General features: G+C 60.4%; 2 protein-coding genes and 1 long non-coding RNA gene across 7 annotated transcripts; 1 reads left to right on the top strand and 2 right to left on the bottom strand.

Moving 5' to 3' along the window:
* The first annotated feature begins 67 nt into the window (after positions 1-67).
* LOC121108691 lies at positions 68-1219 on the top strand. The gene is made up of 2 exons (XR_005843356.2): positions 68-195; positions 836-1219. It is a non-coding gene; the product is annotated as an uncharacterized LOC121108691 (long non-coding RNA).
* A 978-nt stretch (positions 1220-2197) lies between these two features.
* Positions 2198-12489, bottom strand: LOC121108686. Of its 5 annotated transcripts, none has more exons than XM_040656758.2 (9): positions 12331-12489; positions 10546-10897; positions 10331-10384; positions 10111-10167; positions 9913-9972; positions 9749-9813; positions 9477-9552; positions 2995-3041; positions 2198-2811 (listed from the first exon to the last, which is right to left on the bottom strand). In XM_040656758.2, the coding sequence occupies exons 2-9, from the start codon at positions 10729-10731 to the stop codon at positions 2610-2612; spliced, it is 747 nt and encodes a 248-aa protein (XP_040512692.1). In that variant the 5' UTR covers positions 10732-10897; positions 12331-12489; the 3' UTR covers positions 2198-2609. The 5 variants fall into 5 exon arrangements, with proteins under 5 accessions (XP_040512692.1, XP_040512691.1, XP_040512694.1 ...); XM_040656757.2 differs by lacking the exons at positions 2198-2811; positions 2995-3041 and adding exons at positions 8483-9093; positions 9277-9323; XM_040656760.2 differs by lacking the exons at positions 2198-2811; positions 2995-3041 and adding exons at positions 8483-9093; positions 9277-9323 and having other exon boundaries at positions 10546-10765.
* LOC121108690 (trichohyalin-like) lies at positions 3228-6170 on the bottom strand. The gene is made up of 6 exons (XM_040656768.2): positions 6012-6170; positions 4231-4450; positions 4049-4102; positions 3829-3885; positions 3631-3690; positions 3228-3531 (listed from the first exon to the last, which is right to left on the bottom strand). Exons 2-6 carry the CDS (start codon positions 4414-4416, stop codon positions 3463-3465), a joined length of 426 nt encoding a protein of 141 aa, XP_040512702.1. The 5' UTR covers positions 4417-4450; positions 6012-6170; the 3' UTR covers positions 3228-3462.
* Positions 12490-12683: the final 194 nt, after the last annotated feature.

Raw genomic sequence — 12683 nt, 5'->3', positions numbered from 1 at the left:
CGGCTCGGCTCGGCTCGGCTCGGCTCGGCTCGGCTCGGCTCGGCGGGCATCGCCCCTCGCAGCCCCCGCGGCCGCCTGTGAAGTGAAGCGAAGGGAAGTGAAGTGAAGTGAAGGGGGGTGGCGGTGAGGAGAGGCGGCCCCGACGGAGCCGCGGTGCATCGCACGGCGCTGGGAGCGGCCCCGGATACCGCCCAGGTACCGCCCGGGACGGTTCCCTCTGCGGGGCGGTCCGCGGGCCGGGTGCGGGCGGGCCGATGGCGCCCAGGGAGACGCGTGGGGGGGTGTGGGTGTGGGAGAGTGTCGTTCTTCATTGCCACGGGATTTCGAGCACTCCTCGAGCCGCTCAGTCCCCCCGCTCAGACCCACGTTTTCGCCATTCCTTCCGCTCTGCTCACTCACTCCTCAGTGTCTCGGTGTGACTCAGCGCTGTGTGGTGCTGCGTCCCATCGGAGGGGTATTGAAGAGTGAGAAGAGGAGCCTGCATTCCAAGCGCTTTCACAGACACTAGGTCTGGAATAAGAGGGAGGATGAAGGCCGTAAAGATTAGGACTGGAGAGCAGCTGGGAATGATTTGGCAGGGAGGTGATTGGATGTGTCCAGGGCAAGCTGAAAGCGGTTCGGGGGCTGCCCCCCCTCCTCGGGGTCAGAAGTTTGCAGCGAGGAAGACTATGAGCCTTCATCATCACGCCCTACTATGCACGCGCAAGGGGGGGAGGGACTGCATGCTCATGGGCTCTCGGGAATGTAATGAATATGTCTCCAAATTCCTGTCAACTCTTGATTATGTATTAGTTCGACCGATATCTATAGCCCAATTTCTCCTGACGGTGTGCAGGTGAGGTGGAGCGATCCCCCTTGCACCAGGGTGTACGCGCGTCACCAAGAAACACAGGCCTGCTCTATATCCTTCCCGGCTAGAGGGTCTGATTTCCACATGTCAAGAAGCACTATGGCAAATCCACCTGCAGAAAGCACAGCCCTTCCATTGAGTAACAAAGAAAGCACTCTGCCCTTGCTCCTGACCCTCGTCCCTGCCCCCACCTGCCCTCACAGTACAGCCATCTTCTCTTGAGCAGGGTAAAGAGCAGTGAGAATTCATACTTGGTTATCCTGGCACAAAGAGTTTGTGGGCCACAAAGAGAAATCCCTGCATTCCAGAAAACAGAGGCAAAAAGAGACAGACGGAGGAGCGCCTAATAAAGATGTGACGATGTTCTCAGCTGCGGCTGCTGTTGCTGGATACAAGCAACCACACGAGGGAGGCTGAGCACGCTCTCCTGTCTCCATCCCAATCCAGGAAACACACAGAAGAGCTCAGTGCTCTCTTGCTTTCATTTCCTTCCATGACCAATTTTAAAATGCACCTTGTTCTAGGCCGGCACAAGCTCTAGGGCCTAAAGGCAGCGCCTGAGTGGCCAGCACAGCCCCGGGGCCTAAAGCCTCAGCCAGAGAGGCATGAGGGCCCTGTGACCTAAAGCCATCACAAGAGAGGCCAGCACCGACCCCAGCGCCTAAAGCCACAGCCCGAGATGCCTAAACAGACCCCGGGGCCTGAAGCCACAGGCAGGCAGGCCTGCACTGGCGCTGCATCCTGAAGACTCATCCCCAGCCTGAGAGGCCAGCACCAGCCCTGGGCCTAAAGCCAGAGTCACGGCATCGAGAGGCCAGCACCAGCTCCAGGGCCTAAAGCCACAGCCCAAAGGGCCAGCACGTGCCCTGGGGCCTGAAGCCACTGCTAGAGAGGCCAGCACCGGCCCCAGGGCCTGAAGCCACAGCCTGACAGGCTGGAACCAATCCGGGGAGTTCAAGCCACTACCACAGTTAGAGAGCTCAGCACAGGACTCAGGGTCTGAAGACACAGCCCCACCCTGAGAGGCCAGCACTGGCCTCGAGGCACACAGGGGTGCATTCCAATTGGTTTCTACTGATTCCTATTGGTCTCTATTCACCCCCATCAGTCCTTGCTGGTCTTTTCCAGACGCTGACGCATTCCTTTCACAAAAACGAGGTCTGATGTCCCACTTGTTTTCGGGTTTGTTGCCCGTTTGTAAAATATTTTATGACGTATACATATCAATCTCTGTCTCGTCCCACTCAGTGCATTTTGAGGGGGTGAATCTTTTTCCATCTCCCGAGTCGCGCCTCCCCTGGTCAGCAAAGGGTCACTGCCGCAATGGAGTCATCCAAACTCAGAGGATTAATACACATCCATTTATTGACAGCATTCTTAACAACTGACAACAGCCCACTGGAGGTAACATTGCCTAATGGGCTAATTACAATTCATAAGCCTTACAGGTAACCAGCTGAAGGAAATGGCTGCTACGAAGACTCAAAGAATCCAAGAAGCCACGTCCTGGCGTCAGGTGCACATCTTCAGTCTGATGGGTCGTCGGAGGTGGTGGTGTTCAGTTGACGACGACAGTACCAACTTATTTGTAAGTCCAAAGTCCCAGCACTCAGCCGCCTGCCGGCACTGCCCCACAGCTGTGCCTGTGCGCCCCTGGGGGCAGGAGCACAGGAGAGGCCCCTTCCGTGGGGACAGAGCTCTCTCCCTGCACCCCACCACTGCGCAGCCCCGAGCTGGGAGGGGGGACTGAGAGGGGCGGTCAGATGGGCAGCAGCCCATCACAGACGACACGCAGGCTCCTGCTCGCAAAGTACGCCGGGGAAGCGTACATTGCCTGGGGCAGCACTCGCAGCAGGAGCCGATACAACAGCTCCTGGTCATAGTGCTGGGCGTACAGCACTGCAGAGCCCAGCACAGCAACGAGCAGCAGCAGGAGGCTGACGAAGATGAGGCAGATTGTCCTGGGGGGCAAAAGACGGCCGGGCTGGGAATGAGGCGTTCCGACCCCACGGCAGCACAGCCCCACACAGCACCAAAGGGGCCGCCCGGGAGCCCCGCCGGCTGCAGCGGGGTCCAGGCCATCAGCCCACTGCCTGGAGCCCGGCTGCTGCTGGCTGGGCACAGGGCAATGAGGGGATACTCACTTCATCCAGAAGGCGAGCCCTCGTCTCCTCGCCTGCTCCTTCTTCTCCTGTAGGTGAAGACGGGGCAGGGGTGCTGGTCAGGCCCTGCTGCACAGCCGGAGCTCGTGCAGGACAGTGGCAGCCCCAGCACTGCAGGGAGCCCTGTCCCCGAGGAGAACCTTGTCGGACAGGGTGAGGGTGCGCTGGGCTCTGCCCCTTACCAGCTCTGCCTCCACCAGCTTTGGCAGCACAGCCCCAGGCACGTGGGCTGCCTCCAGCTCCAGCTGATGCTGCTGCCTGTAGGGAACAAGGCCTGCTTGGAGGGTGCCGGCCTCTGTCAGCACGCAGGCTCCCCAGCAGTGCGTGCCCACCCCCGGGCTGGGGTCGGGCTGCTCTGTCACACCATGTGCCCAACTGAAACCCAAGCCCCAAGCCCAGCAGCACTGCAGTCCCGTTGCTGCCCCGGGTGCTGCAGAGGCCCAGTCCCACTCACCAGGCACCCTCCAGCTCCAGCTCCTCCCGCTCCTCTTGCAGGTGCTGTTTTTCCTGGCGCAGCACCTGGCAGACAAAAGCGTGAGTGCCCGTGCCCGCTGCAGACGTCCTCCAGGTCCCCACGCGGGGGCGGGCAGCCCCCATCCCCTCGTCCCTCCACGCTACCTCCATCTCCTCTGTCTCAGCCTGCAGCTGCTCTTCCAGCTGGGCAACGAGATGCTTCTCCTGCAAAGACAAAGGGTGTGCCATGTGGGGCGGCTGCGCCGGGCCCCATGGACCCGAGGGACGGGGACCGAGGTCCTCCCACAGAGCCAAAGCTGTGAGGACGCTGAGCTCTGAGGACGAGCCCCCGCTCCCCCCTACCTGCTTCAGCTTCTCTTTCCTGGCAGCTGTTCTTTCTGCCCGTAATTTCTGGGCATCCTGTGGGAAAGAAGAAGAGGAGCAGCCATCAGGGCAGCAGCACTCCCACGGAGCTCCGTCTGACGGCAGCTCCATGCCGCCATCCCCTCCTGCCCCCTCCGTCGGGGTAACCAGTGCCCACAGGGCTGGAGATGCAGACCTACACGAGGGGACATCTGCTCACCTTCATCAAGGATTCCCTGGCCACGGCCTTGCACTTCTCCACGGCCGCATGAGCCTGTGTGAAGGGAGAGGAGCAGCGTTGGCACCGAGGTGCTGCCGGCAGCTCTGCATCCCACAGGAGGGTGCCCTCCAGCCGGCAGCTCCCCCCGCCGGCCCTTCTGTGTCTGTGCACCCAGAGCTCACCAGCAGCTCCTCCTCCACCAGCTTCGCACGCCACACCGCCCTTAATCTTCTGCTGACACACTGGGCCCGCATTACTGCACCACTCGCACAGCTCCTCGCTGGACCAGCACCACCCGCAGAATGGGGCCAGCAGGTTCCGCGCTGACCCACTGCCCCTGCCCCACCCCAGGGCATCTGTGAGGTCATCACGTCATGGTGACATCACCCGCACAGGAGGGTCCTGGAAGATCATAGAACCATAGGATGGTCCGTGTTGGAAGGGTCCTGGAAGATCATAGAACTGCAGGACGGCGTGGCTTGGGAGGTTCCTTAGTGATCACAGAACCATAGAATGGTTTGTGTTGCAAGAGTCCTGGAAGATGATAGAACCACAGGATGGTGTGGGTTGGAAGGGTCCTGGAAGATCATAGAATCACAGAATGGTTCTTTGAAACAGCTGTGAAGGATCTGTGAGCAAATCCGCCGTCAGTAGTTGGTGCCGTGGGAAGGCCTGAGGTCCGACCTGTCCTCCAACGGCTTCAGTGTAACTTTGGAAAGACAGTGCTCACACCTGGTTTGTTCTATCTGCCAGGATGTCTGTTCCCTCAGATGGCATTTCTGGAGTCGGTTTCCCCAGCTCCGGAAAGAAGGGTTTGTGTTAGGGTTAGGATTATCATTAAGTTTACCATTACGGTTAGTGCTGGAGTTAGGGCTATGGTTAGGGCTAGGGTTTGGCTTAGGGTTAGGCTTAAGCTTAGGGCTATGGATTGGGTTAGGGGATGGGTTAGGGTTAGCTGTTGGCTTAGGTTTAGGATTAGGGATTGCCTTAGGTTTAGGATTAGGTGTTGGTTTAGATGTTGGGCTAGGGTTAGGGTTTGGGTTAGGCGTTGGTTTAGGTCTCCCCGGAGCCCTCTCTTCTCCAAGCTGAACAAGCCCAGTTCCCTCAACCTTTCCTCACAGGAGAGGTGCTCCAGCCCTCTGGCCATCTTAGTGGCCCTCCTCTGGACCTGCTCCAAGAGCGCCACGTCCTTCCTGTGCTGGGGGCTCCAGGCCTGGACGCGGTGCTTCACATAGGGCCTCACAAGAGCCGAGCAGAGCGGGACAATCCCCTCCCTCTCCCTGCTGGACACCCTTTTTGTAATGCAGCCCAGAACACAGTTGGCCTTCTGGGCGGCAAGCGCACACTGCTGGCTCACGTCCAGCTTCTCATCCACCAGGACCCCCAGGTCCTTCTCCACACGGCTGCTCTCAAGGGCTTCTTCGCCCAGTTTATCCAAGTACCTGGGACCGCCCCGACCCAAGTGCAGCACCCTGCACTGGGCCTCATTCAACCTCATTAGGTTCACTCCAGTCCCCTTAGGTGAACTCCAGTCTCAAATTCTTAGACGACTGAGCTCGTGACAACTGTTAGCATGGAGAAAAGAGATCATAAGGGGCTGTAAAACAATTCGAGGAGGGAAAAGCTGTTGTCTGCAAAATACCACAGCCTGGGGACAGCAGCCAGCTGCTGCGGGCGTTCCTACGGCAGGAAGGGACACAGGGGGCACGGCCCAGCTTGGGGACATGAGGGGCAACCAAAGGGACCTCGCTCACACCACTGGGACCACGGTGCCACGGGACAAGCCAGGGCCCGTCGGGAGACATGGGGAGGAGGGATGGAGAAGAGCACAAGGGAAGGAATGGATGGTGGCACGGAAGGGATGGAGGACGAGGGAGGGACACACAGCAGGCCGTGCCTGGGCCCACACGGGTGATCTGTTGGCCCCGCGGCCGTGCTGGCTGCCACTGTGCCCACCACTTACCAGAACAGCACATCGACACTCACTGCCAAATCGCTTCGGGCGCCTTTAACGCCCACACACAACACGACCAGGCCGGAAAGGCACAAAGCGCAACGGCGGCCACGCCGGGCGGACGCCATCACGCCCGCCGGGCCTCCACAACCGTCCTCCACCGGCACCGCCGCAGCCAATCAGCGGCCGCCGCTGGCAGCGCGGCCAATCACAGCAGCCGTGCGCGCCCCATTCCCGGCGCGGCTCTCTCTCAGGACCACGCTCGGCTCGGCTCGGCTCGGCTCGGCTCGGCTCGGCTCGGCTCGGCTCGGCTCGGCTCGGCTCGGCTCGGCTCGGCTCGGCTCGGCTCGGCTCGGCTCGGCTCGGCTCGGCTCGGCTCGGCTCGGCTCGGCTCGGCTCGGCTCGGCGGGCATCGCCCCTCGCAGCCCCCGCGGCCGCCTGTGAAGTGAAGCGAAGGGAAGTGAAGTGAAGTGAAGGGGGGTGGCGGTGAGGAGAGGCGGCCCCGACGGAGCCGCGGTGCATCGCACGGCGCTGGGAGCGGCCCCGGATACCGCCCAGGTACCGCCCGGGACGGTTCCCTCTGCGGGGCGGTCCGCGGGCCGGGTGCGGGCGGGCCGATGGCGCCCAGGGAGACGCGTGGGGGGGTGTGGGTGTGGGAGAGTGTCGTTCTTCATTGCCACGGGATTTCGAGCACTCCTCGAGCCGCTCAGTCCCCCCGCTCAGACCCACGTTTTCGCCATTCCTTCCGCTCTGCTCACTCACTCCTCAGTGTCTCGGTGTGACTCAGCGCTGTGTGGTGCTGCGTCCCATCGGAGGGGTATTGAAGAGTGAGAAGAGGAGCCTGCATTCCAAGCGCTTTCACAGACACTAGGTCTGGAATAAGAGGGAGGATGAAGGCCGTAAAGATTAGGACTGGAGAGCAGCTGGGAATGATTTGGCAGGGAGGTGATTGGATGTGTGCAGGGCAAGCTGAAAGCGGTTCGGGGGCTGCCCCCCCTCCTCGGGGTCAGAAGTTTGCAGCGAGGAAGACTATGAGCCTTCATCATCACGCCCTACTATGCACGCGCAAGGGGGGGAGGGACTGCATGCTCATGGGCTCTCGGGAATGTAATGAATATGTCTCCAAATTCCTGTCAACTCTTGATTATGTATTAGTTCGACCGATATCTATAGCCCAATTTCTCCTGACGGTGTGCAGGTGAGGTGGAGCGATCCCCCTTGCACCAGGGTGTACGCGCGTCACCAAGAAACACAGGCCTGCTCTATATCCTTCCCGGCTAGAGGGTCTGATTTCCACATGTCAAGAAGCACTATGGCAAATCCACCTGCAGAAAGCACAGCCCTTCCATTGAGTAACAAAGAAAGCACTCTGCCCTTGCTCCTGACCCTCGTCCCTGCCCCCACCTGCCCTCACAGTACAGCCACCTTCTCTTGAGCAGGGTAAAGAGCAGTGAGAATTCATACTTGGTTATCCTGGCACAAAGAGTTTGTGGGCCACAAAGAGAAATGCCTGCATTCCAGAAAACAGAGGCAAAAAGAGACAGTCGGAGGAGCGCCTAATAAAGATGTGACGATGTTCTCAGCTGCGGCTGCTGTTGCTGGATACAAGCAACCACACGAGGGAGGCTGAGCACGCTCTCCTGTCTCTATCCCAATCCAGGAAACACACAGAAGAGCTCAGTGCTCTCTTGCTTTCATTTCCTTCCATGACCAATTTTAAAATGCACCTTGTTCTAGGCCGGCACAAGCTCTAGGGCCTAAAGGCACCGCCTGAGTGGCCAGCACAGCCCCGGGGCCTAAAGCCTCAGCCAGAGAGGCATGAGGGCCCTGTGACCTAAAGCCACCACAAGAGAGGCCAGCACCGACCCCAGCGCCTAAAGCCACAGCCCGAGATGCCTAAACAGACCCCGGGGCCTGAAGCCACAGGCAGGCAGGCCTGCACTGGCGCTGCATCCTGAAGACTCATCCCCAGCCTGAGAGGCCAGCACCAGCCCTGGGCCTAAAGCCAGAGTCACGGCATCGAGAGGCCAGCACCAGCTCCAGGGCCTAAAGCCACAGCCTGACAGGCTGGAACCAATCCGGGGAGTTCAAGCCACTACCACAGTTAGAGAGCTCAGCACAGGACTCAGGGTCTGAAGACACAGCCCCACCCTGAGAGGCCAGCACTGGCCTCGAGGCACACAGGGGTGCATTCCAATTGGTTTCTACTGATTCCTATTGGTCTCTATTCACCCCCATCAGTCCTTGCTGGTCTTTCCTGGACGCTGACGCATTCCTTTCACAAAAACGAGGTCTGATGTCCCACTCGTTTTCGGGTTTGTTGCCCGTTTGTAAAATATTTTATGACGTATACATATCAATCTATGTCTCGTCCCACTCAGTGCATTTTGAGGGGGTGAATCTTTTTCCATCTCCTGAGTCGCGCCTCCCCTGGTCAGCAAAGGGTCACTGCCGCAATGGAGTCATCCAAACTCAGAGGATTAATACACATCCATTTATTGACAGCGTTCTTAACAACTGACAACAGCCCATTGGAGGTAACATTGCCTAATGGGCGAATTACAATTCATAAGCCTTATAGGTAACCAGTCGTAGGAAATGGCTGCTACGAAGTCTCAAAGAATCCAAGAAGCCACGTCCTGGCGTCAGGTGCACATCTTCAGTCTGATGGGTCGTCGGAGGTGGTGGTGTTCAGTTGACGACGACAGAACAAACTTATTTGTACGTCCAAAGTGGTGGCACTCAGCCGCCTGCCAGCACTGCCCCACAGCTGTGCCTGTGCGCCCCTGGGGGCAGGAGCACAGGAGAGGCCCCTTCCGTGGGGACAGAGCTCTCTCCCCGCGCCCCACCGCGCAGCCCCGAGCTGGGACGGGGGACTGAGAGGGGCGGTCAGATGGGCAGCAGCCCATCACAGACCACACGCAGGCTCCTGCTCGCAAAGTACGCCGGGGAAGCGTACATTGCCTGGGGCAGCACTCGCAGCAGGAGCCGATACAACAGCTCCTGGTCATAGTGCTGGGCGTACAGCACTGCAGAGCCCAGCACGGCAACGAGCAGCAGCAGGAGGCTGACGAAGATGAGGCAGATTGTCCTGGGGGGCAAAAGACGGCCGGGCTGGGAATGAGGCGTTCCGACCCCACGGCAGCACAGCCCCACACAGCGCCAAAGGGGCCGCCCGGGAGCCCCGCCGGCTGCAGCGGGGTCGAGGCCATCAGCCCACTGCCTGGAGCCCGGCTGCTGCTGGCTGGGCACAGGGTAATGAGGGGATACTCACTTCATCCAGAAGGCGAGCCCACGTCTCCTCGCCTGCTCCTTCTTCTCCTGTAGGTGAAGATGGGGCAGGGGTGCTGGTCAGGCCCTGCTGCACAGCCGGGGCTCGTGCAGGACAGTGGCAGCCCCAGCACTGCAGGGAGCCCTGTCCCCGAGGAGAACCTTGTCGGATGGGGTCAGGGTGCGCTGGGCTCCGCCCCTTACCAGCTCTGCCTCCACCAGCTTCGGCAGCACAGCCCCAGGCACGTGGGCTGCCTCCAGCTCCAGCTGATGCTGCTGCCTGTAGGGAACAAGGCCTGCTTGGAGGGTGCCGGCCTCTGTCAGCACGTGGGCTCCCCAGCAGTGCGTGCCCACCCCCGGGCTGGGGTCGGGCTGCTCTGTCACACCATGTGCCCAACTGAAACCCAAGCCCCAAGCCCAGCAGCACTGCAGTCCCGTTGCTGCCCCGGGTGCTGCAGAGGCCCAGTCCCACTCACCAGGCACCCTCCAGCTCCAGCTCCTCCCGCTCCTCTTGCAGGCGCTGTTTTTCCTGGCGCAGCACCTGGCAGACAAAAGCGTGAATGCCCGTGCCCGCTGCAGACGTCCTCCAGGTCCCCACGCGGGGGCGGGCAGCCCCCATCCCCTCGCCCCTCCACGCTACCTCCATCTCCTCTGTCTCAGCCTGCAGCTGCTGTTCCAGCTGGGCAACGAGCTGCTTCTCCTGCAAAGACAAAGGGTGTGCCATGTGGGGCGGCTGCGCCGGGCCCCATGGACCCGAGGGACGGGGACCGAGGTCCTCCCACAGAGCCAAAGCTGTGAGGACGCTGAGCTCTGAGGACGAGCCCCCGCTCCCCCCTACCTGCTTCAGCTTCTCTTTCCTGGCAGCTGTTCTTTCTGCCCGTAATTTCTGGGCATCCTGTGGGAAAGAAGAAGAGGAGCAGCCATCAGGGCAGCAGCACTCCCACGGAGCTCCGTCTGACGGCAGCTCCATGCCGCCATCCCCTCCTGCCCCCTCCGTCGGGGTAACCAGTGCCCACAGGGCTGGAGATGCAGACCTACACGAGGGGACATCTGCTCACCTTCATCAAGGATTCCCTGGCCACGGCCTTGCACTTCTCCACGGCCGCATGAGCCTGTGTGAAGGGAGAGGAGCAGCGTTGGCACCGAGGTGCTGCCGGCAGCTCTGCATCCCACCGGAGGTGCCCGGCCCTCTGCTGCCATGCCATGGGCAGGGTGCCCTCCAGCCGGCAGCTCCCCCTGCCGGCCCTTCTGTGTCTGTGCACCCAGAGCTCACCAGCAGCTCCTCCTCCACCAGCTTCGCACGCCACACCGCCCTTAATCTTCTGCTGACACACTGGGCCCGCATTGCTGCACCACTCGCACAGCTCCTCGCTGGACCAGCACCACCCGCAGAATGGGGCCAGCAGGTTCCGCGCTGACCCACTGCCCCTGCCCCACCCCAGGGCATCTGTGAGGTCATCACGTCATGGTGATATCACCCGCACAGGAGGGTCCTGGAAGATCATAGAACCATAGGATGGTCCGTGTTGGAAGGGTCCTGGAAGATCATAGAACTGCAGGACGGCGTGGCTTGGGAGGTTCCTTAGTGATCACAGAACCATAGAATGGTTTGTGTTGCAAGAGTCCTGGAAGATCATAGAACCACAGGATGGTGTGGCTTGGAACGGTCCTGGAAGATCATAGAATCACAGAATGGTTCTTTGAAACAGCTGTGAAGGATCTGTGAGCAAATCCGCCGTACAGTAGTTGGTGCCGCGGGAAGGCCTGAAGGTCCGACCTTTCCTCCAACGGCTTCAGGTGTAACTTTGGAAAGACAGTGCTCACACCTGGTTTGTTCTATCTGCCAGGACGTCTGTTCCCTCAGATGGCATTTCTGGAGTCGGTTTCCCCAGCTCCGGAAAGAAGGGTTTGTGTTAGGGTTAGGATTATCATTAAGTTTACCATTACGGTTAGTGCTGGAGTTGGGGCTATGGTTAGGGCTAGGGTTTGGCTTAGGGTTAGGCTTAAGCTTAGGGCTATGGATTGGGTTAGGGGATGGGTTAGGGTTAGCTGTTGGCTTAGGTTTAGGATTAGGGATTGCCTTAGGTTTAGGATTAGGTGTTGGTTTAGATGTTGGGCTAGGGTTAGGGTTTGGCTTAGGCGTTGGTTTAGGTCTCCCCGGAGCCCTCTCTTCTCCAAGCTGAACAAGCCCAGTTCCCTCAACCTTTCCTCACAGGAGAGGTGCTCCAGCCCTCTGGCCATCTTAGTGGCCCTCCTCTGGACCTGCTCCAAGAGCGCCACGTCCTTCCTGTGCTGGGGGCTCCAGGCCTGGACGCGGTGCTTCACATGGGGCCTCACAAGAGCCGAGCAGAGCGGGACAATCCCCTCCCTCTCCCTGCTGGACACCCTTTTTGTAATGCAGCCCAGAACACAGTTGGCCTTCTGGGCGGCAAGCGCACACTGCTGGCTCACGTCCAGCTTCTCGTCCACCAGGACCCCCAAGTCCTTCTCCACACGGCTGCTCTCAAGGGCTTCTTCGCCCAGTTTATCCAAGTACCTGGGACCGCCCCGGCCCAAGCGCAGCACCCTGCACTTGGCCTCATTCAACCTCATTAGGTTCACTCCAGTCCCCTTAGGTGAACTCCAGTCTCAAATTCTTAGACGACTGAGCTCAGTGACAACTGTTAGCATTGAGAAAAGAGATCATAAGGGGCTGTAAAACAATTCGAGGAGGGAAAAGCTGTTGTCTGCAAAATACCACAGCCTGGGGACAGCAGCCAGCTGCTGCGGGCGTTCCTACGGCAGGAAGGGACACAGGGGGCACGGCCCAGCTTGGGGACATGAGGGGCAACCAAAGGGACCTCGCTCACACCACTGGGACCACGGTGCCACGGGACAAGCCAGGGCCCGTCGGGAGACATGGGGAGGAGGGATGGAGAAGAGCACAAGGGAAGGAATGGATGGTGGCACGGAAGGGATGGAGGACGAGGGAGGGACACACAGCAGGCCGTGCCTGGGCCCACACGGGTGATCTGTTGGCCCCGCGGCCGTGCTGGCTGCCACTGTGCCCACCACTTACCAGAACAGCACATCGACACTCACTGCCAAATCGCTTCGGGCGCCTTTAACGCCCACACACAACACGACCAGGCCGGAAAGGCACAAAGCGCAACGGCGGCCACGCCGGGCGGACGCCATCACGCCCGCCGGGCCTCCACAACCGTCCTCCACCGGCACCGCCGCAGCCAATCAGCGGCCGCCGCTGGCAGCGCGGCCAATCACAGCAGCCGTGCGCGCCCCATTCCCGGCGCGGCTCTCTCTCAGGACCACGCTCGGCTCGGCTCGGCTCGGCTCGGCTCGGCTCGGCTCGGCTCGGCTCGGCTCGGCTCGGCTCGGCTCGGCTCGGCTCGGCTCGGCTCGGCTCGGCTCGGC

The sequence above is a fragment of the Gallus gallus genome (genome assembly GCF_016699485.2).
Source record: "Gallus gallus isolate bGalGal1 chromosome 32 unlocalized genomic scaffold, bGalGal1.mat.broiler.GRCg7b 32_unloc2, whole genome shotgun sequence".
NCBI lineage: Eukaryota > Metazoa > Chordata > Aves > Galliformes > Phasianidae > Gallus > Gallus gallus.
Note: the sequence above shows the minus strand (reverse complement) of the source record. Positions and strands in the feature narration are given on the sequence as shown.

What these genes read in the sequence shown, in the direction of transcription:
- LOC121108690 (XM_040656768.2), bottom strand. Translation starts at nt 4,416, where the DNA reads ATGACCTCACAGATGCCCTGGGGTGGGGCAGGGGCAGTGGGTCAGCGC. An exon ending in TGGTGGAGGAGGAGCTGCTG is followed by an intron (nt 4,103 to 4,230) that starts GTGAGCTCTGGG and finishes CCCTTCACACAG; the next exon opens with GCTCATGCGGCCGTGGAGAA. An exon ending in CTGAGACAGAGGAGATGGAG is followed by an intron (nt 3,532 to 3,630) that starts GTAGCGTGGAGG and finishes TTTGTCTGCCAG; the next exon opens with GTGCTGCGCCAGGAAAAACA.
- LOC121108686 (XM_040656758.2), bottom strand. Translation starts at nt 10,731, where the DNA reads ATGACCTCACAGATGCCCTGGGGTGGGGCAGGGGCAGTGGGTCAGCGC. An exon ending in GGAAAGAGAAGCTGAAGCAG is followed by an intron (nt 9,973 to 10,110) that starts GTAGGGGGGAGC and finishes TTGTCTTTGCAG; the next exon opens with GAGAAGCAGCTCGTTGCCCA. An exon ending in GGGCTCGCCTTCTGGATGAA is followed by an intron (nt 2,812 to 2,994) that starts GTGAGTATCCCC and finishes TTTGCCCCCCAG; the next exon opens with GACAATCTGCCTCATCTTCG.